The sequence below is a fragment of the Aquarana catesbeiana genome, linkage group LG08, assembly GCF_042186555.1.
Source record: "Aquarana catesbeiana isolate 2022-GZ linkage group LG08, ASM4218655v1, whole genome shotgun sequence".
NCBI classification, from domain to species: Eukaryota; Metazoa; Chordata; class Amphibia; order Anura; family Ranidae; genus Aquarana; species Aquarana catesbeiana.
In genome coordinates, this window is record NC_133331.1 from 143,350,782 (window position 1) to 143,376,900 (window position 26,119).

At 46.5% G+C, this 26,119-nt stretch overlaps 1 protein-coding gene across 2 annotated transcripts in view; it reads left to right on the forward strand.

The window, feature by feature from the left end:
* The window catches only part of TLL2 (tolloid like 2), a 323,112-nt gene that overhangs the window by 211,507 nt on the left and 85,486 nt on the right, over nucleotides 1-26,119 (forward strand). For both annotated transcript variants that reach the window (XM_073596512.1, XM_073596513.1), the window contains one exon: nucleotides 23,679-23,796. In XM_073596512.1, the coding sequence (XP_073452613.1) occupies nucleotides 23,679-23,796 (118 nt within the window). The remainder of the gene's footprint in view (nucleotides 1-23,678; nucleotides 23,797-26,119) is intronic.

A 26,119-nucleotide genomic window follows, 5' to 3' on the forward strand; every position in this document is an offset into this window, starting at 1 on the left:
GAAAGCCCCCTCATGGCTAACAGAAGACCGAATCAGAAAGACTTGAAAAACTTAACTTAAATAAGTCACCAGGACCAGATGGCTTACATCTGAGGGTCCTTAAGGAACTTGGTCGGGTGATAGACAATTTTTCCTAATTTTTGTGGACAGTTTACTGACTGGAATGGTACCAGCTGATTGGAGAAAAGCCAATGTGGCACCAATATTTAAAAAAGGGCCGAGATATATCCCTGGGAACTACAGGCCCGTCAGCCTGACATCAATATTCTGCAAGCTATTGGAGGGGCTAAGGGACTGTATACAAGATTTTAGTAATGAAAACACTATCATTAGCAGTAATCAGCATGGATTCATGAACAGTCATTCTTGCCTGACCAATCTATTAACCTTTGAAGCAGTGAGCTGCCATCTAGATTAAGGATAAGATAAGGTCTGAGGCTGGCCATCCTAATGCTTAAGTTGTCTGCAGTGGAGCCATCTTCCCTTTTGTGTTGCATCAGGTGGCACTATCTGAGTGAGGGGTTTAAGCCCAGTTGGGCCTATTGCCTGTTTAATTGGGGAAGGCTTAGATTCCCCTGTAGGAGGCTTTTGCAACCTAGACCCAGAGAAAATTCAGGGTTACAGAAAATCATTATTGGGCCAATATAGGGGGAAATGTGTTTTTCTAATTGTGAAGTCCTCAGATGTGTAAGAGGGAACCCAGTAAAGGGGGGAGTAGTTGAGTTGATTGGCAGTGTGTCAAGCAGATCCAGAGTAGAGCTGTTAATGGTGAGGTGTGCCATTTAATGCCTACCTGGAGTTTAGACTGATTGTGAAAGAACTAGTCAGGGATCCTGATGAGACTAGCTGCCATAAAGTAGAGTTCCAGATGAAGTAGACCCGATCCACCTTCAGTTTTCCATTTGATATATTCTGATGCACTCAAACAGATGTCTGGGACCACAGGTACCTGGGCTGTTCTCAGAGCGAAAGAATTGACAGGGAATGTGGATTGGTAAGGATTGAAAAAAAGTGTAAAAACAGACTGCTCCATCTTCTAAAGAAACTTTCTCCTGAGCCGGAATATTAACCCTTTCATGACTAAGCCTATTTTCCCTTTTCGTCATTCAGGACAGCCACAATAGAGAGATAGTCTCCTCCCCTTCCTCTGGAAACATTGCGCCAGCCCATAAATTCTCTCCTCCCCTGCCGGACCTCAGTTATTAGTGTTTCCTCCGGGGGAGAGACACTGTGCAGAGGAACCAGGCCGGGTGCAGTCAGGGAGGTTGTGGCCTTTATTTCTAAAGACATCCCTAGGGAAGCAGGGGCTTCCAGGATGAAGAGTAGCGGTACATACCGCAGCTAAAGCCATCCCTTCCTTGCCGAGCACGGCATCAGGTCGTGGGGGACCCCTATCGCGTCCACAGGGCCGCAGCATGGAGACAGTCCGCTCTCCCTGTACCTTGTACAGGCTGCAAAATTTGGAACCAGCGGGCCGGACGACGGGTGACGTCATTTCCGGCGGGGGGGCGGGCGGACGCTTTCCCTTTGACCCGCCACTTCCGGTTCCGGGTCGCGGGGCTGATAGGGGGCCGGGCTCAGGCTGGAGTGAGTCGCTACACGTGTAGACAGTGTGAGACTCTACACAGGCAACCACCTGCAGTCATGTCTGAGGCAGATGCTGCAACTCATACGGACACTGTCTCCAGCCTTCCAAAGGTAAGAGTTCCCTGGGGAGGGGTCCTCTCTAAGGATTGCTCTCCCTCATGTATGGTTCCTTACTTAGAGGGGGGGCAGACCCCCTGGGTGGTCAGGGGGTGGGGGGGTGAACGCAGTTCCCTTAAGATGGATCTGGTACACCCCCAGGGTTGTTTCCATTTAATCATGCTGAAGGTAATATGTGGTTTTTGTATGTAATTTCAGAAATCTACAGAAAAGACAAAGTCCACTCATGTCTCTAAAAGGAAGTGTGCCTCTTGTAGAGATAGTTTAGGGGAAGCATGGACCAAGGTTTTGTGTAAAGAGTGCATAGATTCCCTGGTTAAGGAAAGGGAATCTGAACGGCAGTCTGGGTTGGCAGCTTCTGTGAAAGAGCTGTCATCCACCTTTTCATCTTTTAAAACTTTTTTTGAGACGTTCAAGCTTCCCTCTAAACCCATTCAGCAGGACACAACCCCGCCTCATGCTCAGGGCTCTGCACCTGCCAGATCTACTAATATAGTTATGGCAGAGGAGATGTCAGGCCCTTCCGGGGTGGAGCTGAGGCAACCGGATAGTGGCACGTCTGACTCCCATGAGGAATGGAATCAGAAGGGGAAGACCAGGACGGGGAGTCCAGGAAAATCTCCAGGTATAAATTGTCCCTGGATGAGGTGGAAGATCTCTTAGGGGCAATATATACAACCCTCGGTATACACAAGGATAAAAAACCCCTATCTCTGCATGACCTTATGTATAAGGGCTTGGGAGATCAAAAAAGAAAAGTTTTTCCAGTACATGAAGTTCTGGTGGAAACCATTAAAAAGGAGTGGCAGGATCCTGAGAGGAAACCCTTTTTTTTTTTTTTTTTTTTTCTAGCTCCCTTAAAAGAAGGTTTCCGTTTTCAGAGGATCCAGTGTCCATTTGGAATAAAAATCCAAAATTGGACGCCGCCTTCTCTCAGGTCTCTAGACACACAGACCTGGCATTCGAGGAAATGGGGGCCTTGTCAGATGTCATGGACAAGAGGATAGACTCGCTTCTAAAGACGTGGGATTCAACTGTAGGTAACTTAAAGCCTGAAATGGCTGTTACGGTGGTAGCCCGCAATTTAGAACATTGGCTTTTCCAGATTCAGGAGCACATTGAAGCTGGCACAGCCAAAGAAACTATCCTAGCCTCTTTCCCCACGATTCTGCGAGGAATCGCATACATTGCAGACGCCTCGGCAGAGTCAGTCCATATGTCGGCCAGATCAGCAGCGCTGGCGAATTCGGCCAGGAGAGCGCTCTGGCTAAAAACTTGGCCGGGCGACACCGCCTCTAAAGTCAAATTGTGCGGCATACCCCTGACAGGTGATCTACTCTTTGGGCCTGGGTTAGAGACGGTCTTAGACCGTACAGCAGACAAAAAGAAGTCCTTTCCGCTTAAACGGAAAGCCCCAGCTCAGGCAAGGAAGGGGTTTCGTCCAAAAAAAAAAAAAAAAAAAGGCAAGGAAACTCCCAAACAAGGGAAGAAAACTTGGGGCCAAAGAGGCAAGGGCAGAGGAGGGGCGATTTTTCGCCCTCCTGAGAAAGCCCGTAAAGATCAATGACTCTCTAGGGACGGTGGGAGGAAGACTGGGGGCCTTCCTTCCACAGTGGGAGACCATCTCCCCCAATCAATTCATCCTGGGGGTCATAAGAAAGGGGTATCGATTGGAATTTTCAAGGCCCCCCCTGCAAAGGTTCCTTGTTGCGCAGCTTTCCAGCTGCACAGCAAAGGCCGAAAATTTGGTAGACGCCCTGAAGGAACTGGAGATTCAGAACGTAGTTCACAGAGTACCAAAGGGGCAGGAAGGAGAGGGGTTTTATTCCCACGTATTTGTGGTGAAAAAACCCTCAGGGAAATTCAGATTGATTCTGAATTTAAAACCCTTAAACAGGTCAATTTGCTACAAAAGATTCCGCATGGAGTCAATTTTTACGGTCAGGGCCCTGTTACCACACAACTGTTTCATGGTGTCTCTGGATCTCAGACGCGTATTTACACGTCCCTATCGCAGAAACCTCCCAAAAGTTTCTCCGTTTAGCAATAGACCTGCAGGGTACAATACTGCATCTACAGTTTCAAGCACTGCCTTTCGGGCTATCCTCCTCGCCCCGCATATTCACAAAGGTACTGGCAGAGGCGTTGGCCTTCCTGCGACTCCAGGGGGTGTCAGTTATAGCCTATCTGGACGACCTGCTCCTATTTGCAGTATCCCCAGAACAGTTGATCAAGGACCTCGATCTAACAAAGAGGGTACTAACAGGTTTGGGGTGGCTGCTGAACTTAGAAAAGTCCAGTCTCATTCCCTCACAGCGCATTATGTACCTGGGGCACCTACTGGACACTACACTTTTGAGAGTTTTCCTTCCAAGGGAAAAAATTCTAAAGCTGGACAGAGCAGTTTTCTCCCTCCAGTGCAACCATCTGGTGTCCAAAAGGTCCATAATGTCAACGCTAGGCCTTCTAACTTCTACTCTTCCAGCAGTGCAGTGGGCAGGATTAAATTTTCGTCCCCTGCAGTCATATGTATGAAGAGTATGGGACCACAGTCAGAGGGATCTAGACACCTTAGTACAGGTTCCCCATCAAATAAAGAGATCTCTTTGGTGGTGGAGGAAGGAAGTGAACTTGTCACAGGGACGTCTGTGGCTTATCCCAGTCCTGCAGATCGTAACCACGGACGCAAGGGCTGGGGGGCACATCTGGGATCCCTTCTAGCGCAGGGCACGTGGAAGGGCGATGAACTGAAAAGATCATCCAACTGGAAAGAGCTGAGGGCAGTGGGCCTAGCCCTCAGATTGTTCAAAAAGGAACTCCAGGGCCACCATATACAGGTACGGTCGGACAACTCATCCACCGTGGCCTATATAAACAAGCAGGGAGGCACCAGGAGCGGAAGTCTGTTGGCCCTAGCAAAGGACATTCTAAGCTGGGCCGAGTCCAACACTCTCTCACTCTCAGCGTTTTTTTTTGAGAGGAGAGAGGAATGTAATCGCAGATTTCCTCAGCCGGAGGAGTCTAAGGGAAGGAGATTGAAAACCTCCTGGTTGAGGGCCCAATCTCATATCCGAGAAATGGGGACCCCCGGAAGTGGACCTTTTCGCTTCAAAAGACAACGCGAAAACCCCCTGTTTCTTCTCCCTAAACGCAGGAGAAGAGCACTGGGGGTGGACGCTTTAACTCAGAATTGGCATTTCAGGACATGCTATGCCTTCCCTCCTCCGGTGCTATTACCGGCGGTTCTGAGGAAGTTTCAACTAGAGAGCTCCTCTCTCATTCTAGTGGCTCCACATTGGCCGAAAAGGGCATGGTTTTCTATCCTCAGTCAGTTAGCAGCGGAGCCGCCCCTATTCCTTCCACCTCGAAAGGATCTTCTTTCACAGGGTCCAGTCCTCTGCCCACATGTGCAGCAGTGGAGATTAGCGGCCTGGCTACTGAGAAGGGTATATTAAAATCTAAGGGATTTTCACAGAACTTAATTTCCACCCTCCTCAACAGTAGGAAAAAGGAGACGCGTAGGATTTACAAAAAGGTCTGGCTCCTTTTCAACAAATGGTGCATAGAAAACTCCTTCTCGGTGCAGAGTTCCGTAGCGGTTTTGGAGTTTCTGCAGTGTGGAGCAGACAAGGGTTTATCTGTAGGCACCCTTAAGAGTCAGGTTTCAGCACTCAGTGCTTATCTGGAGAAGTCTCTAGCTACCAATCCATGGGTGGTCAGATTCTTTAGGGCACTGTCAAGACAGAGACCTACCCGAGGTCCACCCTTTCCCGGGTGGGACCTATCTCTAGTGTTACAGAGTCTTACGGGAAGTCCCTTTGAACCATTGGACAAATGCTTCTTAAAGGAGCTTACCTTAAAAACAGTGTTTTTAGTAGCAGTGACAACTGCCAGGAGAGTCAGCGAAATTGAGGCATTATCAATTAGACCTCCTTTTTGTGTTATTTTGCCAGACAGGATAGTCCTTAAGACTGATCCAGCTTTTTTGCCTAAGGTGGCGTCAGGCTTTCATAGAAGCCAAGAAATAGTCCTACCCTCGTTTTTTGTTCCAATCCCTCAGGAGAAAGGGAACTAAAATTTCATTTTTTAGATGCAAGGAGGTGTATCCTACAATACCTAGAGATGACTAAAACAATAAGGAAGTCTGATTCTCTTATTTATTTTGTTTTCTGGGGCCAGGAAGGGGCTCAGAGCGTCCCGACGCACGATTGCCAGATGGCTTAGATTAGCTATTGGGCAGGCATATTCTTTAGCAGGGAAGGAGATCCCTAAAGGCATAAAGGCACACTCCACCAGAGCAGTGGCAACTTCCCAGGCAGAGAAGGCTGGAGCAACGCCAGAGCAAATATGCAAGGCAGCGACATGGTCCAGCTACTCCACTTTCGTTAGACATTACAGAGTGGACCTGGTGGCGCAAGGTGAGCAGGCTTTTGGGCGAAAAGTTCTGCAAGCTGTAGTCCCACCCTAATTGGTAAGTGCTCGATTATCCTCTCTATTGTGGCTGTCCTGAATGACGAAAAGGGAAAATTAAAGTTACGTACCGGTAACGTCTTTTCCTGTAGTCTTTCAGGACAGCCCTAGTCACCCACCCTAAGCTTGGGGGGGTCTTATTAAAGACCAGAACGCAATATGATAATGATATTGAATGGTATGTTATTAATGTGTTCTTGTGTCTCCCCAGCTGGCCGGAGGTGCTCTTGAAAAAACTGAGGTCCGGCAGGGGAGGAGAGAATTTATGGGCTGGCGCAGTGTTTCCAGAGGAAGGGGAGGAGACTATCTCTCTATTGTGGCTGTCCTGAAAGACTACAGGAAAAGACGTTACCGGTACGTAACTTTAATTTTTGACATTTGGTGTTTACAAGTTAAAATCCGTATTTTTTGCTAGAAAATTACTTAGAGCCCCCAAACATCTATTTTTTTTATCAGAATCTAGAGAATAAAATGGTGATTGTTGCAATATTTTATATCACACAGTATTTGTGCAGTGGTGTTTTAAACGCAACTTTCTCTAGTCATCTTCCAGGACGGCATAACCTGAGAGATGACTGGTCCACCTGACAGGAAACACAATCAACATACAAGGTTAAAAGGCCCCTCCCTTCCCCCTGCACCTCAGTTCTTGATTGTGTTTCCCGGCAGCGAAACGTTTGTTGTTTTTTCTCAGACCTGAAGCTTGGAGCGGATGGTCCCCCCCCTGAGGGCTGGACGCCAAAGCCGGGGAGGGTGGCGGGTCCAGCCATGGCCCTGTCCTTCTCAGGGGGTCCCCCCAATGGCCGGGGGAGAGAGTCTTCCCCGGCAAGGAGCCTCCCGGGTACAGTGGGGTAGCCCGGAACTCCTGTGAGCACATACCTCATGCTTTTTCCTTCCACCCAGTCAAGTACGGAGGTGATGAAGGAACTGGAGCTCAGGCTGGTGTCTAGGCCACAGAGGGGGTAGAGGACGCCAGCCAGGTCGGTACCTTGGCGGCATTTCCGGTTCTGGGTGCTGTAACTTCCGCTTCCGGTCTATGCCAAAATGGCGGATTCGGACACTAGAGGCCAAAATCCTCCCTCAGACAGCGGCTCTCCAACAAAATGGCGCCGATCATCGGTGTATAGGAGAAGACACTCAGCGCTCCAGGGAAAAGCAGGAGGCCTCACGATTAGAGGTCGACCGATATGGGTTTTTCTCTGGCCGATGCCGATATTTAGAAATCGCGGTGGCCGATTCCGATATGTGATGCCGATTTTTTTTTTTTTTTGGGCCGATATATTTGGCCGATTTTTTTTTTTTTTTTTTTTTTTTTTTTTTTTTTCCCCTTCATCTCATAAAATCTAACAGTTAGACCCCTTTCACACTGGGGCGTTTTTCAGGCGCTTTTGGGCTAAAAAGAGCGCCTGTAAAGTGCCTGTAAAACGGCTCCCCTGCAGTCTCAGTGTGATATCCTGAGTGCTTTCACACTGAGGCGATGCGCTGGCAGGATGTAAAAAACAGTCCTGCAAATGGCATCTTTGGAGCGGTGTATACCACCACTCCTGCCCATTGAAATGAATGCGCACCGCTGCCGAAGTGCCTGCAAAGCGTTTTGGCAGCGGCGCTTCAGGGGCGCATTTAACCCCTTCCTCGGCCGCTAGCTGGGTTATAAGCGCCCCGCTAGCAGCCGAATAGTGCCTCTAAAATGACGGTAAAGCGCCACTAAAACTAGCAGCGTTTTACCATCAACGCATGCCTGCTCCAGTGTGAAAGCAACCTTAAGTAATAAGTGATACAGAAAATTTTTTACATTTAAACATTAAACAAAACAAACCTCCAATCAGTTCACTTGTATGTATAATTTAGAAAAAAAAAAAACTATCTTAAATATTAAATACACAAAAACAGGTAATCAAAACTTTTGGACGAAAAAAAAATGGGCTAACTTTACTGCTTAGTTTAGTTTTTTTTTTTTTTTTAAAGGGGTTGTAAAGGTAAGATTATTTTTTTTTTTTTAAATAACAAACATGTTATACTTACCTTCACTGTGCAGCTCGTTCTGCACAGAGTGGCCCCGAACCTGGTCTTCTGGGGTCCCTCGGCGGCTGTTTCAGCTCCTCCCCACAAGCATTAACCACCTTAATGCGAGCTCCCTCGCATGGTGGTGAGTGCTTGCGGGCGCGCTCCCGTGATACAGCCGGCGGCTATAGCCGCTCGCTGTATCACTCGGCCCCGCCCCCCGGCGCGCCGCGTCATCGGATGTGATTGACAGCAGCGCGAGCCAATGGCTGCGCTGCTTTCAATCCATCCACTGCAGCCAATCAGCGACCAGGCTGAGCTGCAATGAAGATGACGAGAACGAGCAGCGAAGATTCGAGGCGTCAGGTAAGTAAAACGGGGGGGCTGGGGGCGGCGGTATTGTCAAAAGTTTTTTCACCTTAATGCATAGAATGCATTAAGGTGAAAACATTTTTACCTTTACAACCCCTTTAATTCATTACTGTATTTTTTTTTTTTTTTTAAATTGCGTTTGAAAGACCGCTGCGCAAATACCGCGTGACATAAAATATTGCATCAACCGCTATTTTATTCCCTAGGGTCTCTGCTAAAAAAAATATATATAATGTTTGGGGGTTCTAAGTGATTTTCTAGCAGAAAATACAGGATTTTTACCTGTAAGCAACAAGTGTCAGAAAAGATTTAGTCTTTAAATGGTTAAACTGAGAATTCCTACACGGAGTTCAGTCTATTGATAAAAAAGAACTTGAAGAGATACAATGTATCTTCTTATCAGACTTGGCAGGCTGCCCAGAGGAGGAGAGAAGATAACTTTCAGGAAACTTGCATTGACTCTATTACAGAAGTCATTTGCAAGTCATGGCTGAAGTTACAATCGGCCTTTTTTATCAGCACAATCAGCCGATGCCGATTAAGTAAAAAACGCTAAATATCGGCTGATATATCGGCCGGCCGATATATCGGTCGACCTCTACTCACGATACTCCTCTCTTGAGGTTGGAAAACCTCACAAAGCAGCAGATATGGATGGTGAGGAGGTAACAGCTGCAACCTTAACCCAGGAAGAGGCCAGTGGTGGTGAGTCCTCTTCCGTTTTTTGTGGTGAAGTAAGAGGGGTCTTACCTATACCATAGGGGGGGAGTGAGAGAGAGACAGACAAAGTCTTAGGAAACTGGTTAAAGTTTGGACTTTGTCTTTTTTGTCTCCCTAGATCCTGGCAGCTCTGCTCAAGGGGCTCACAAGATAAAGGGCAAAAATCCCCCCCCTCCCAGGTCAAAAAGATGTGGGAATTGTAATGATAAGCTCCCACAGGACCATGGGAAACCTTTTTGCTATAGGTGCATACAAAAACTGTCTAGTAAGGAAACCTCACAGGTTATGAGGGACTTCCTTGCGGTACAGTCAGAGATGCTTTCTACCCTCCAGTCTATTAAGACGGCTATAGCTCCTAAAGCGGAGGATAGAGAAATCCTGTCCTCTAGAGAAGGCACTTCCTCTCAGGAAGGTTTTTCAGACAGGGGTCAGAAAACCTTGCAAGGACCCCCTTCCGCTGTCACTTCGGGAGTTGAGGAGTTTGAGGACCCAGAGGAGTCCGAGGAGGACTCATTAGAGGAAGGTGTAGACACAGACGCTGATAGCCAGGATAGTGACAGTCCTAGAGCTAGTAGCCACCTCTTTCCCGTGGAAGACATGGGGCAGTTACTTAGGGCGATCTATGCCTCTGAGGATATCCCAGAACCTCCGGTTCAGGCGTCGGCCCGGGACAAGATGTACAGGGGTTTGGGAAAGCCTCAGTCCAGGGTGTTCCCAGTTCATCAGGCTCTAAAGGAGGTGATTTTGAGAGAGTGGAAAGACCCGGAAAGAAAGGTTCTTAGACTCAAAACTTGGAAGAGAAGGTTTCCTTTTGGGGAGGAAGAAGAGCAGAAATTCTTTAAAACCCCTAAGTTAGATGCAGCCCTGTCGCAGGTTTCTAAAAAATCTGACTTGTCTTTTGAGGATTCAGGGAACCTAAAAGACCAAATGGACAGAAGAGCGGAGGCGCTTTTGTGCAGAGCATGGGATTCCAATGCGGCTGCCATGGCCCCTGCTTTGGCATCAGCATGCGTGGCAAGAAACGTGGACGCATGGTTAGGCAGACTTTCTAACCATGTTTCTAAAGGCAGTGATTCCAAAGAAATCACAGACTCGTTAGAAATAATAGGTAAGGCTGTGGCATATTTGGCAGATGCAGCTGTGGAGTCTGTCAGGAACACAGCCAAATCTGCGGCCCTCCTTAACTCCGCAAGAAGGGCAGTCTGGGTCAAATCATGGGAAGGGGACCATATGTCTAGATCAAGGCTATGTGGTTTGCCCTTTGAAGGTTCACAACTCTTTGGACCTGGCCTGGATCAGGTGCTGTCAAGGTCAGCAGAAAAGGGAAAAAAGTTCCCAGTCAAAGCTAAAGGAGCAAGGGGCAGGAAGTTTTTTCGTCCCTCCGTTAACCAGGGTCAATTCAAAGGAAAAAAGGATGCGAATAGGAGGTGGGGAAAGGGAAAGAGCGCACAAAAAGGTAGTCTGCTCTTTTCTGGACCTAAAGACGCCACCAAGCAGTCTAAGTGACGCCAGCATCAGGGTAGGGGGGAGATTATCCCACTTTGTCCCTCAGTGGAAGGGAATCTCCGAAAGCCCCTATATCTTGCAGATTGTAACAGAGGGATATCGTTTGGAGCTTCTCTCCCCTCCCCCTCAAAACTTTTTTCTGAACCGTCTCCCCAAGGAAACTTCAAAAGCTGCAGGGCTGTTGGACAGCTTGCAGGGATTGGTGTTCCAGGAGGTGATCATCCCCGTTCCACCGGAAGAGCTTTACCAAGGGTTTTACTCCCATGTATTTGTCGTTCAAAAACCGTCAGGGAAATTTCGCCTGATATTAAATCTCAGGAAGTTGAACAGGTTTTTGCGACAAAAGAGCTTCCGGATGGAGAGTATATACACGGTGCGCAGGCATCTATTAAGGGGTGCGTTCTTAGCCACGATAGATCTAAGGGATGCTTACCTTCATATCCCGATCACCAGGGAACACCAGTCCCTGCTGAGATTCGCAGTCCTTACGAGCGAAGGGATTCAGCATTGGCAGTTCCGAGCTCTTCCCTTTGGATTAGCTGCAAGCCCAAGGATCTTCACAAAGGTCCTGGCGGAGGTTGTAGCTTACCTACACCTACAGGGGGTGTCCCTTATACCCTACCTAGATGACCTTTTGGTATATGGGCAATCCCTAAAGCAGGTGGAGATAGACGTAGGCAGAGTGATTTTCACTCTGGAGTCCTTGGGCTGGATAGTAAACAGAGAGAAATCTTCTCTGGCACCGTCCCAAATAAAAGTGTTCCTGGGATATCTGGTGGATACAGAGGTTCAGAAACTGTTTCTTCCAGAGGAAAAACGATTAAAGGTGGTTACAGCAGTATCCTCTTTAAAAGAAACCAGGGAGTGCTCTCGAAGGCATATCATGAGGGTCCTAGGTCTAATGACCTCGTGTATTCCAGCGGTTCCTTGGGCTCAGCTCCACTCCAGGGAGCTGCAGTTCTTCCTTTTGTCGTCCTGGGACAAAAGGAGAGAGTCATTGGATGCAAGGGTGTCTATTCCAACAAGAATAAGGACCTCCCTAGATTGGTGGCTGGATCAGGACAAGCTCAGGGTGGGCTTACCCTGGGACCAGTGGAATCCCACAAGAATCACTACCGATGCAAGCGCTTGGGGCGCTCACCTGGGGGACATCCAGGCACAGGGGGCCTGGACGCCTTCTCAGGCAGGGGCATCCTCCAACCACAGAGAACTCTTGGCGGTGGGCCAGGCGTTAGTTTCCTTTGGAGACAGGATTCAGGGCTTAGAGATCCAAGTCCTGTCAGACAATGTGACAACGGTCTCTTACCTGAATCGTCAGGGGGGCACCAGATCCAGGAAACTACTGAGTCTAGTCCTGAACATCTTAAACTGGGCCGAAGAGAATCTTCAGTCCATATCGGCGGTTCACATAAGAGGAACCGCCAATGTGGTGGCAGATTTCTTAAGCCGGCAACCCATCCTTCAAGGGGAATGGGAGTTAAATCAGGAAGTCTTTCTCCAGATAAGTCAGATGTTCGGGACTCCGGATATAGATCTTTTTGCCCACAGAGGGAACAAAAAAGTGGATTGTTTTTTCTCTCTCAACAGAGAAGGGGGATCCCAGGGAGTGGACGCTCTGTCTCAGGACTGGGACTTCCATCTAGCATACGCTTTTCCCCCACTAGTCTTAATACCACGGGTCTTACAAAAATTGGCCCGCTCAGATTGCGGACTGATCCTTATAGCCCCATGGTGGCCAAAAAGGACCTGGTTTGCCACTCTGAAAAAGTGGTTAATTTCTCCTCCGCTCCGTCTTCCAATCAGACGAGATCTTCTCCTACAGGGGCCAGTCCTCCACCCCGACCCGGGATTCCTCAAACTGACGGCATGGTTCTTGAGGAGGAGATCCTTAGGGGTAAGGGGTGCTCTGATAGGGTAATTGAGACCCTCTTGGGCAGTAGGAAGCTGGTCACCAGGAGGATCTACTCCAAGGTGTGGAATTGCTTCTCACAGTGGTGCCGTGATAAGGAGGTGTCTTACCCTTCAGTACTAGTGGTACTGGAATTTTTGCAAGCAGGGGTGGATCAGGGGATTTCCCCGAACACCTTGAGAGTACAGATAGCAGCGTTATCTGTATTTTTGGATCAGAGGCTCGCACTAGAACCTCTGATTAAGAGATTTCTTCTGGCAAGGGAGAGGGTAACCCCTGTCAGAATGAATGTATTTCCTCCATGGAACTTATCTCTGGTTTTGGAGGCACTGACGAAAGCGCCCTTCGAACCAGAGCAAGAGATTTCAGTTAAGTTTTTGACTCTTAAGTTAGCGTTTCTGTTGGCCATAACCACGGCCAGAAGGGTGAGCGACCTACAGGCCCTGTCAGTGAAGGAGCCTTTTCTGTTGATTCTGGAGGATAGAGTGGTTCTTAGACAGGACCCACTATATCTTCCCAAGGTCGCATCTAGGTTTAATAGATCTCAGGAGATCACTTTACCCTCCTTCTGTGATAATTCTAAAAATGAGAAGGAGAGAAAATTTAATTTATTAGATGTCAGGAAATGTTTATTGACATATCTAGATAGAGTAAAGGACTACAGAAAGTCGAATCATCTTTTAGTTTTATTTAGCGGCCCTAGAAAGGGAGGGCAGGCGTCTAAATCTACTGTGGCTAGGTGGATTAGGCAGACAATAACATTGGCTCATGAGCAGACCGGTTGCCCAGTATCAGGGAACCTTAAGGCCCACTCAACAAGATCCTTGGCGGCCTCTTGGGCAGAGAGAGCTGGGGCCTCGATAGAACAGGTCTGTCGCACAGCCACTTGGGCGAAGCAGGATACCTTTTTGAAACACTATAGAGTGGAACTGCTGTCGCCCCAGGATCTGACATTTGGAAGGAAGGTGCTACAAGCGGTGGTCCCGCCCTGAGGTAGGCCTTGAACTCCTTGTCCATCCTCTCAGGTTATGCCGTCCTGGAAGATGACTAGAGAAAATTGACAGTTACTTACCGATAACTGTTTTTCTAGGATATCTTCCAGGACGGCAGGCCTACTTCCCACCCATGTTTTAATATAAGTACTACGGGAAGAGTTTCTCTCTGTCACCCGGATAACCTATTACTTTGGGAGAACTGAGGTGCAGGGGGAAGGGAGGGGCCTTTTAACCTTGTATGTTGATTGTGTTTCCTGTCAGGTGGACCAGTCATCTCTCAGGTTATGCCGTCCTGGAAGATATCCTAGAAAAACAGTTATCGGTAAGTAACTGTCAATTTTTTGGGAAAAGGGACATTTTCATGAATTTAAAAAAAACGAAACCGTAAAGTTAGCCCAATTTTTTTTGTATAATGTGAAAGATGTGACGCCGAGTAAATGGATACCAAGCATGTCATGCTTTATAATAGCACGCACTTGTGGAATGGCGACAAACTGTGTTACCGAAAAATCTCCATAGGCGATGCTTTCAATTTTTTTTTTTACGGTTACCAGGTTAGAGTTACAGAGGAGGTCTAGTGCTAGAATTATTGCTCTGACGATCGTGGTGATACCTCACATGTGTGATTTGAACACCCTTTACATATGCGGGCGCGACTTCCTTATGCATTTTCTTTGCTGTGCGAGCTCGCAGGGGCACTTTAAAAAAAAATGTTTTTCTCATTTATTTTTATAAATTGTGTTTAAAAAATAAAATAAAAATTTTGATCACTTTTACTGCTGTCACAAGGAATGTAAACATCCCTTGTGACAGTAATAGGTGGTGACAGGTACTCTTTATGGAGGGATCGGGGGTATTTTAGACCCCCGATCCTTCTTTTGCACTTCAAAGTATTCAGATCGCCATTTTCGGCGATTCTGAATACTGTATATTCTTTTAAAACCGGCGCCATTGGCAGCCGAGTAAACGGGAAGTGACGTCGCTTCCGTGTTTATTAGGAGGCTGGAACGAAGCCGCTTACAGCTTCGTTCCAGACTGTCACTAGCCACCAGAGGCGGCGGATTGGCAATCGGGAGGCACGGTAAGAGTGGTGGAAGGGGGGGATGTCCCCTCCCGCTCCTCTGTTATAACAGCCGAGCAGCTTTTTTTTTTTTTTTTAAAGATATTTTTAATTAATTTTACAAATCAGTTGTACAAAACAAGCACAACAAACATCCACTTAATATGCTCGGTCAGTCATTGGTAAACAGTAATAACATGTAGCTCATATAAACAGAGACAGACATTGGTACATCTGCTAATATTAGCACGCAACTACTCATACAAGCAATTCGTCTGTATATAACGGTACCAATAATTTGCATAAATTATATACTATCCCGGCGCGACCTGTACATGCCCCAACTACATATCCTACAAGGTGAGGGTCAAAGGGCTGGCAAGCCATCTACCCCAAATTTTATGGAATGTTTTTGTCCGTTTCCTTATTTCGAAAGTAAGTTTATACAGTGGTATCACATCATTGATTAATTTTAGCCATAGGGATTTCAAGGGTGTTGATACACCCTTCCATGACATCAGGATGGTCTTTCTAAAGTAAAAGTAGAGGATTCATAGTAATCTTTTGGCCTGTGTTGGTAGTTGTAAATCTCCAAAGATCCCCAACAGGCCATTTTTTGGGTGGATGATATTGGGGAGGCCTAAAGCAGAGGAAATGAAGGAGCCTACTTCCACCCAGAAGTCCCGAACCACTGGACAGGTCCAGAAGCAGTGCATGAAATCAGCACTCCCTCCACAACCACGAAAGCATTCAGCGGAGGTCTTCAGCCCCATTTTGTGTAGTCTAGCCGGAGTAAGATGAGAATGGTGAAAAAATTTAATCTGTATAACTCTATCTCTAGATGAAATGACCGTGGCTTTATATGTGTCTCTGAATTCAGTCCAGTCTTTCTCAGTAAATGAGATGTCCATGGATGTCCATTTTTCCTGCGCTTTACTAAATCGGGGGTTAATGTCCGTCATTAGGGCCGCATAATAGGTAGAAATAAGCTTATTAGGGTCTGGTTGTCTTAGTAGTCTCTCTAGTGGGGGCAAATTAATGGGATTCTTTAGGGAGCCAAACTGAGCTCTTATAGCGTGCCTAAGTTGATAATAGTGGAACAAATAAGAGCGTGGTAGGCCAGAGTCTAAGCTCAGTTGTTGAAAAGTCTTAAACCCTTGGGCATCATACAAATGACATAAGTATTTTATTCCCTTAGAGTGCCATCGCTGAGTGTCGGGCAATGAGTATAGTTCCTGCAAAGTAGGGTTGAACCACAGGGGATTATTTGGGGATGTGGACCAGGAATATTTAGAGATTTTTGTAATTATATATCGAAAAAGTAAAAGAGAAGTTGCTAGCATAGAGGTGCCTGGTCGACCTGGAACTCTACCTCTATAAACAATGTTATGTAGAGTTTCCATGGAAGACGCAATGGCTCCCTCAGTGGTAGTACATGCATTTGCCGGGACCAGACATAGCCAATCATGCACATGCACTAACTGTGATGCTAAGTAATAAAGAAAAAAATTTGGAAACGCCAACCTCGCCATATGTGATGGCAGCCTTAACGTCTCCAGTGCCACCCTGGGGGTCCCCCCACTCCACAGGAACGTTGTACAAATCGTATCTATTCTTTTAAAAATAGATTTGGGGATTTTGCAAGGGGAGTTAGCCAGCACGTATAGCAGTTTTGGTAAGTAGATCATTTTAAGTAGGCTTGCTCTTCCCATAAGATCTAGGGGCAAGTCCATCCACTGCTTAATTTGTTCCTGTAGTCTATTCAGTATGGGGTCTAAGTTATTAGTAACGTAGGTGGATAAAGGCGATTGTACCAATACCCCAAGGTATCGAAAGGAAGTTACTACCTGTAAGTTGGAGTCCGGGTGGATCTGGGAGATTGCTGCTGAATCCAAAGGGAACAGGCTGGATTTGTCCCAGTTCACCCGGAATCCAGAGAAATCTCCAAACCTATTAATCTCGGCCAACAGCGACCGAAGTGATGTATTAGTATCTGCCAGATACACCAAAGTGTCGTCTGCATACAATGAAATACGTTCCTCAATGGTAGCAATAGGCAGGCCATTGATGGAAGGGGATGTACGAATTTGAGCCGCCAGCGGTTCCATAGCCAAGGCGAACAGAAGAGGGGACAAAGGACATCCCTGCCTCGTGCCCAGCCGAGCAGCTTTTAGCTGTGTTTTTAGGGAATTCCTGTGTAACTGGCATCAAAGTCAGACTAAAGTAGTACAGGGACTACTTTTGAAGTCTGTGCGACCTTGAAGTCTCACAAGTTGCAGGACGAGTCGCACAAGTGTGAAAGGGGCCTAACTTTCAAATTGAAAAAAAAAATATATCTCTCTCTATATCTATATCTTATATATATATATATATATATATATATATATATATATATATATATATATATATATATATATATATATATATATATATATATATATATATATATATATATATATATTACATATATTACATATAATACTTTAGAGCCTGTGGCATTGCTGAACATGAAGCAAAAGAATCTCAAACCTTGACAATAATTGTTTGCTATTTGGGCACATTCTCTTTCAATGGCTACTCTTTAATTCTTCAATGGTTCCCTGTTTTGAAGCATAAACTTTCTTTTGTAAATCTCAATAAGAAAATTGAGGTGAACGTGAAGGGTATTCTACTGAACCTCTTTGCTCAATACATCTGTTTGGCAATTTCTCAACAAGATGGGCCCTTACATCATTATGGTAGCGTGGGGTCACCCCATCTTGTTGGCAATAAGTCCTCATCTCCAAAATCTCTTTGAATTTGTGACATGACCGATTCCAGCAGCAAGTTCAAGCAAAGTACACCAGTTAAATTACCATCAAAGCATGGTCCAATTGATCAATGTGCTGAAAAGCAACACCATACTGTCACTCCTGGTACATTAACATGGTGATCCTCCATATTGTGTGGATTCTGAGGTGTCCAGTAATTGCAGTTGTGGCAGTTATTTGAGGTACTAAGTATAAAAAGGTAAGTTTTATGTACCGTATTTATCGGCGTATAACACGCACTTTTTTCCCCTTAAAATCAGGGGAAAGTCGCAGGTGCGTGTTATACGCCGATCCCGAGCTGTCCAAATTTCAAAATCGCGGACCGCGATTTGAAAATGGCGCCGCCGGAGCCGTAGTACACAGAGCCGGTCCTCGGCTCTTTCCGGCGGCTCTCGTTTACTTTCGGCTCCACTCGTAGTCCCGAGCGGAGCTATCCGAACCTACTCGGATAGCTCCGCTCGGGACTACGAGTGGAGCCGAAAGTAAACGAGAGCCGCCGGAAAGAGCCGAGGACCGGCTCTGTGTACTTCGGCGGCGCCATTTTCAAATCGCGGACCGCGATTTTGAAGCCCTGGAAGCAGGGACAGGGGATCCAAGGCTGCACTGGGGCAAGGCTGCACTGACAAGGCTGCAATGAAGGGCATTTAAATGTAAGTTTTTTTCCCTTCAACTTCCCTCCTAAAAGTTTTTTTTTCCTTAAAATTCCCTCCTAAATTGGGGTGCGTGTTATACGCCGATAAATACGGTATTTTATTTAAAAATTTAAAAAGTGAACTGTGGGAAAAAAAATACTGACTTTATAATCATTTTAACTATGTATACATTTTTTGGGATACCCCTATAGTTTTACCTAGTTGTGTCGGGATCTGCACCCCAATGCCCTGTATCAAGTCATTGGCACTCGGGTTTGACATCTAAAGCATGAGGATCTCAGATCAGAAAATAGTCGAGTTTGCTATATCTGGGATGTGCCAAAGAATGTCAGATAAAATCCCTTGTAGAGGGGTAGAGTACTCGCCATATGTCTACTAGTTGATGGCTGTGGATATGGCATTTTTAGACCATTTAAGTTGCAATACGGAGGTACGAAGGTCACTGGAGGTGGTATCTAGGGAAGGTTCCAATGCTAAATTCAAGTCTCCACTGAAAACGATTGTCCCATCTTGGAGTACCCCAATCATTGCAGTAACGCTATTAACATGGATATTTGTGTGTGGCTGGGGGCGTAAACATTAAAGTGGATGTAAACCCAATGTCATCCTTTCTAAACTACTGCCATAGGGGTTATCTATAAGGATATAGATGCTTCCTGCATGTATCTTTACCTGTCAAATGTTTCCCCTCTGTCTGTTATGAGACCCGAAAAACTGCAGATTCTGTGGGTGGGTCTGTTGTCTGGTGCTCGGTGGGTGGAGTCATGTCAGTAGGCTCCCCGCCCACCTCTACACTCCCCTTATCAATATGCATTTTCTCCTGTGTATTTCTTACACTGAACTTCTGCTATGATCTCTAACATTCAGTGAAAAGACAGGAAAGTAACCACATGACTTCAGCATGCCAAATCATGGTGAGGTGTGGAACAGCCAATCCTTGCAGAGCTGCTGAAGAAAGGGTGGGAGTGGGAATTAAAAAATAATGCATGTCTTAGGCTAGTGCACGAGATATGTAAATCACCTGTCACTAACAGCAAGGGGGAGGATTTGACAAAGTTTTTCTGTTTGTCAAGTTTTATGAGGATTGCTCAGAGCTGGATTAACTTTGTGGCAAGACTGGGCTCAAATGATAGGAAATCTTTTATATATAAATATATATATTAAAAATTCGGGTTTACATCCACTTTAAGCAGGGTAATTTGTCATATAGTTTACATTTTAAGAATGTGAGAAGTCTACACTTGGTCACTTTAGTCCTGAAAACAGAGACCAGGACCAGGAGAGAGGACTGAAAACCTATGGCCACCTCTCTAAGACTTACTAGCAGTATTACACATGTGCCATTCAGCATAATATCTAGTGGGCATGACTGGTGCTGAAGATGCCTTAAAATGTGTTTCCTGGAGAAATAAAACCTAAAGACGCTCTTTTTGCATGTCCTATTAAAGCTTGGATCATTTTTGTGGTGTGTTCAATCCCCTGACATTCAGGGATCTAAATTTGATGGAAGACAGTGACGAAGGGATTCCTGAGCCTGCACCCACTTTAGGTAAGTAAAGGTATATGAACGAGGGAAGACAGCTTTCCTGATGACATGTGCTAAACAATAGCATTTAGAAAATATCTAAGCAAGTATTGGCTGGTACAAGTTCCCGCTTAGATCCTCGAGGGGGGCCACACAGCATGAAGGGGGATGCAGGAAGAGAAAAAAACATCTCCATCGAATCTCTGCAAGACTAAGCATGCAGTCAAGGACCACAAAATTAAGAGGAGATTAAATACAGTAGGTTCCATCATGGAGGTCTGTGAACAAAGTTAGGTAGATCATGTAGCTGCAAAATGCCTACATATGAGGGTGCCTTGGTAACTTCCTGTTATAGAATTGACCCAGGGAAGGGTCAATGCTAAACCTTTTTCAAATGGCCAACATTAAATGATCTAGTTAAACAGAGCAACTGCTTGTGGGGCAGCGTGCCCCAGAAACAAGCAGCAAACATTGAGCAATACAAAACTGCCAATAAAGGAGGCCTGTTCTGTGGTGATGTGCAGGATATGTCCCATCATGAGAAATACCATGATCATCTGATTCACACAGGCTTTCCTACTAACCGTACAGCAATAGGCCGATCCACTAGAGTCCAGCAGAAGAGCACGCTGTCCATGATTGCTGACTGTGAAGCAAGGGTTGAGGGGGACTCAGGAAGGAAGGTATCCAGATGACCACCACAGCAACCAAGGGATTAACCGGGAGTGGCACTCTTCCCAGAATGGAACACAAGTGGCTGGAAACAAAAGACCACATAGCTTAACTCCCAGGGTGCGAATAGAGTGCAAGTGGGATAAAGGTTTGGGACAGTACATTGGGATATGAGGGTCGGTAAAAGGCACAAAGCTTGCCTACCAGAGCACTGTTGGGCACAGAGAAGCCAGGGGAGTTCCTGGCTCAAATGCAGCCTGTGATGTCAGTGGGGGTGGGAGCAGACCACCAGCCTCATCAGCACACAATGCATAGCAAACTGATCACAACAGTGCATGAAGGAAGTAGTACTTTATTGCACCTGACTATTAGATGAGTGCTTCAACATTTTTCAGGAGGAGGTGACAGGTTGTTGCCAGGGCTCCCATTTTGGCGCCTTGGAAAACAGACAGTGGTGGAGGAGCTTGAGGCAGGGCTCTAGCTCCACAGGTTGAAGGCTAAGGTTCTTTATAAAGGTGGGTAGATCAGCCGGTGATCAGGGGACATGGGAGCAGCCATTTTACTTGCCAAGAGAGGAAATGGATACCCCCATCAGTAGGAAACTTCAGCATTCTGCAGCGCTCGTGTTGGAACGCAGGGACCCTCTCTTTGCCAGGGTTCACCGTGAGATCTGGGTGCAAGCAAATCTTTTCTCCTTCAAAGTCGATGGACACCTTATCTGGCTTTGAGGATAGATTCTGTATGAAAAAAAATGTACCATACACAGCATGCCCCGAGTCATAGGGTTAAGTTATCTTGGTATGTGATGGACCCGGTTCATCACAGGGTTTCCCAGCAGGATTTTAAAGATGCCTTGTACTGTGGACAGCAAGTCCTCCTGCCAAGTCACCCCTGGTAGAACCTACAGGCAAGTCTAATTTCTCCTGTATCGGTCTTCCAAGTCCTCTTCATAAGACCAGAGATTGCAGATGGTAATGGTGATCAATTTCAATGGGCTGTAGCTCAGGGTGACGATTAGCCCCAGGATGGCTTTTTCCACAGCTTTCATATGGTTATACAGGCTGGATCAGAAGGGAGCCATATTCCCATTTTGTGACTCTTTTCCATGTGCCTGAACATGTTCTCAAGGTCCCTCTTGGTGGCCAAAAGAGCAAAATATTTCTCCAGAGATCCCGGGCATTCACAATTATCCTGCTCCCTTCCAACTCTGCATGTGCAGAACTGTCACCATTAGGGCAGCAAGTGGAGTAAGCAGGGGAAGAGGCCTCTGAATCAGTTCTGTCAGGTGCCATTTTGGTTGAGTTACAGAAGGTCCTGTGGTCTCTGGACTTGTGAAAGAAAGTCTGAATATCTGTCTTCGGGCCCAAGAGCAGCCAGGCTGGAGGTTTCTTTGTGTTCTGATTGCTCATAATTGATGCTGAGAAGGGTGTAGAAGACAGTTTTTGTGCTAGTAAGTTGAGCGGGCGCTCAAGTAGGAGGGTCCTTTTACGAGGCCATTGACAAATCTTGTCCCGGAAGATAAAGAATTGTGCAGAAACATGGTTGAAACCTTTTTTTGAAATTTGGGTTTCCTTGCTTGCTGTTCTAGAACCCTCTACCAATAGGTAGGTGCTAGTAAGGTTTATTTTACTTGGTTAGCCAGCACAGGCAAATTTAGGCAGGCCTATGCTGCATGCTAGGCCTGTCTGTTTTGATCTGGGGGCTGGGAGTGGTCAGAGTAGCAGTGGGTGTGACCACCTGCACATCAGTTGTGAGGCGTCTTCCCTGTTTCTGAGGATAATGTTCTAGAGAAGGGGCTGGGCCTGGAACTGCAGTGTCAGGCAGCTTATGTGTGAGCCCTGACCAATCCCCAGTCGGTATTGGCAGGGGGCGGGCCTCATAAGCTGAGGTGATTTTCCACTGTGGGTCAGAGTCGGCTGGGTAAAGTGAGGAATGGCATGTTAGACAGTCGCAGGAGGCCATCCCCATCTGGGAGGGGTGTGCCGATCACAAGAGAAGGCCCGGAGGGAGCTGTGAGCGAACATTGCCTCTACACGGTCATTGGCAATGTCTCAGCCACCACACGGTCGGATGGCAGGGAACTCCTGGAGCAGCGGGACAGGTGAAACTATCAGTACCCATTGGCCAGTCAAAGTTCCTCATCAAAGACTCAGGGCTGTTGGAAGGTTGGTGAGTGTTACCACAGTGGAAGTGCCAAGGAGTCTGTGGGAACTCTGCTAGTACAGGGTCACTAGTGGAGTCTTCATCAATGCACAGGGTGGATGATGGGGAGCCCTGAAGCAGAAAAGAGACACTGGGGATCTGTGTCAAGTCGATGCTGCCTGCGGGCACATGATTTGCAAGTTGGGCTGGCTGAGAACAGTAGTCCATATTTCCTAGAAGATATGATTTTAACCCACTGGGCCTCCGGGGAGAGGTTCTTCAGGCCTACTGGCAGCGAGCAACCAGAGCCACAGTAGAGAGGCTTATTCAGAGTGGGCCCCTACTATTCAATAGAAGAGGATGTGTCAGCTTTCAATACAGCTTTCCTCCTGTACAAACTTAAAGTTTGTACAGGAGGAAAACAAGTTATGGGCAGGGGGTGAAAGATCTAAGAACATTGCTTTTACACGCTCATTAGTGATGTCTCTCCCACCACACGGTCGGATGGTACGAGAACTGGAATAGTCGGATAGATGGATAACAGATGGAATAGTCTGCGGAGGTTGAGCCGCAGGAGGAGATTCAATTTGCACATTCAATCTTCCAGCTCTAACTTTATTCAGAATGTACTAAATCCTTAAATATGATGGCAATAACTTCTCCTATGGGCATCCCATATTCCTAATCCCTGTCCAAGTTGTACCCCCCCAATAAAAACATAAATGTCTCTGGAAGTGATGTATGAAGTCTGGAAGTGGGGTGATTTGGCGGATTGTTTGTTATTAACTGCAACACCATGGCTACACTGTTTTTACCTATTAGACTTGCAGAGTTGGCGGTTAAGCAGTTTAAAATGTGATACTGTGTTGCCTGCTGACAACTGTACCATTAATTTGGGCGGGGGATTTATGGGACAAGAAGAAAATTGAACGGACCTTACTGTTAACACCCTTAAAGTATTTTCCGCTTGCATTTTGATTACCAAAAACACATCTAAGGATTTTCCGACTATTGCTATTTTATTGAATCCAGCTAAACTTACAGAAGATATAGTATAGACAGTTTACTGCGTTGCTTTTTTTATTGCCATTTTTACATTAACATTGAAAGTTCATATTTGTTTTGTCTGTTCTTTATAGGCCCTCAAAGAGCAATCTTTAAACAAGCAATGAGACACTGGGAAAGATATACCTGTGTAACATTTGTTGAAAGAACTGATGAAGAAAGTTACATCATATTCACTTACAGAACATGTGGGTAAGTATAAATGTGAATAAAATTGTAAATCAATATTTCTTGGTATTGTAGCTTACTAATTTACTCTTTTACTGAATGTGAAAAGTTATCAGTATCCAGTGTCTGTAATTTTGAAACCCTTGGCAGATTTACAATGGATCTGAAAGTGGCATGTTAATGTGAGCTTTGGCTAGGAGGAACTTCTCTTGCCAAGGGTGTCCTCCAAGAAATGGCAAGTAAATTGTGTGTGTGTGTGTGTGTGTGTGTGTGTTTTTGTGTGTGTGTGTTTTCTTTCTCGCACATCACGGGACACAGAGTTTCAGTAATTACTGATGGGTTATATAGGGTATCACTAGGTGATTGGACACTGGCACACCCTAGACAGGAAGTTCAACCCCCTATATAATCCCTCCCCTTACTGGGAGTACCTCAGTTTTTTCGCCAGTGTCTTAGGTGTTGGTCACGAGTAAAGTTGTGCTGAGCTCCGCTGGAATATCCTCACTGGGGCAAGCCATGCAACCGGATCCATTCAAGGTGTCTTTTCCAGGCCGAATTGTATGGTACCCGGGCCTCGTATCCGAAGAATTGAGGTTTTACCTGTAACGCTTCTCTTTTTTGAGAGCTGGACCCCGGGGATCCAGTATTTTGTTTTTTTTCAGCCATATTCCTGACGGGATGCTTTACAGGCCCAGAACTGCAGATCCCCCTTTTTCAATGGGGCCCCAGTCTCTGAAGGTTTTCTCTAAACGAAGCCCACTGTGAGAACTGAAGATTGGGTCTGTTACACAGAACCCTGCAGCTGGATAAGATAAGCTCCTCAATTTTTTTATTCTAGTAGGTTTCTCCTTTAAGTAAATGTATGCTATGTCTAAAGTCGCCACCGGGTGCTGTCAAGAGCACATACCTTTCATGCCTGATCTGTCTGTCTGTGTCCACGCTGTACGTTCCTCCAGCCATGCTCCATGTAGGTAGGGGGGTTCTTACCTTCAGGGATTCTCCCCCCACGGCTTAGGGGGCTGGGGTGAGCCTTAGCAGGGAGCGGTAGTATACCGCACCACCCGCTGCCGTCCGCCGCCGCCATTACGGCGGCTTCCCATCCACCGGCCCTTCTCTCTCCTCCACCCTAGCCTCCCCACCATGCTTGCTCAGAGCCTCTGCTCGCATGGGAAAACGTTCGTTTTTGAAAAAAAGAGGGGGGAAGCAGAAGGGGTGGTCGGAGGAAAGGAGGGCAGAGCGTTAACACGACGTCGGCGTGGTTAGACGTCCACATCGCTGGCTACACAAGCTATAAAGTGCACTCTTTTTCAGGTGCACACGGCTTATGGAGGGACACAGAGCAGACAGGCACATGTGAGTGTGGGACATAGGCATTTCCAGGCAGCATTTACTTAAGCACCAGACTGGTTCTTGGTAGCAGCGGCAGTTGCTACATTGCTCAGCAGTCAGTGAATTTTTGTGGTACCTCTACCTTTGTTGCTTGGCACTATGGGCAGAAGAGGTACAAATACCCCCAAAAATAGGGATCCCCCTCAGGATCTGAGGATCCTCCCTCTGCAGCACCTTCCCCCCCATGAAGGACTTGGGGAAGCTGGCCAGGGTGAGCCGTCGGGGTCAGGGGCTGCAACTGTTTCTGGCACTTCAGCCCCTGTATACATTACGCAGGAGGTTTTTTTCCTCAACCATAAATGGATTAGAGGAAAGATTAGTGGCCTTAATCGCATCTTCACTCAGTGGAGGAAAATGCACTAGGTCCCCCTCTGCCACCCAGGACCCTCAAACAGAGGAACTCTGGGGAAAAAGGAGAGAAATCCCCCTCAGAAGACCGGGATGAGACTGATTCCTCTTCTGAGGAATCAAGTCTAGAAGGGCACTCTTCAGCTTCTCAGAATGAGAAGGTGTTGGTGCAAATTCTTGCTGGATTGGTCCGCTCCACATTCAGGCTGCTCGTATCTGAGTCAGTTAAAGAACCCTCCTTGTTTGGGTTAACTGAAGCCTCCTTAAACTGCATATGCCTTTCCTGTTCATAGTTTACTGGAAAAGCTTATTTATTCTGAGCGGGATCACCCAGATAAACATTTTTTCCCTCCTAAAAAGTTTTCTACACTTTATCCTATGGAGGAAAAATTTACTAAGATGTGGGGTATACTGGCAATTGACGCCACCATAGCCTCCGTAAATAAAAGTCTGACTTGTCCTGTTGACAACGCTCAGATGCTTAGGGACTGATAAAAAATTGGAATTCCTGTTGAACGTTTTCTCCTTGGCAGGTTCAGTGGCTCAACCTGCAGTGGCAGCAATTGGAGTTTGTCAGTACTTGAGAGACCATGTCAAACAGGTGCTCAGT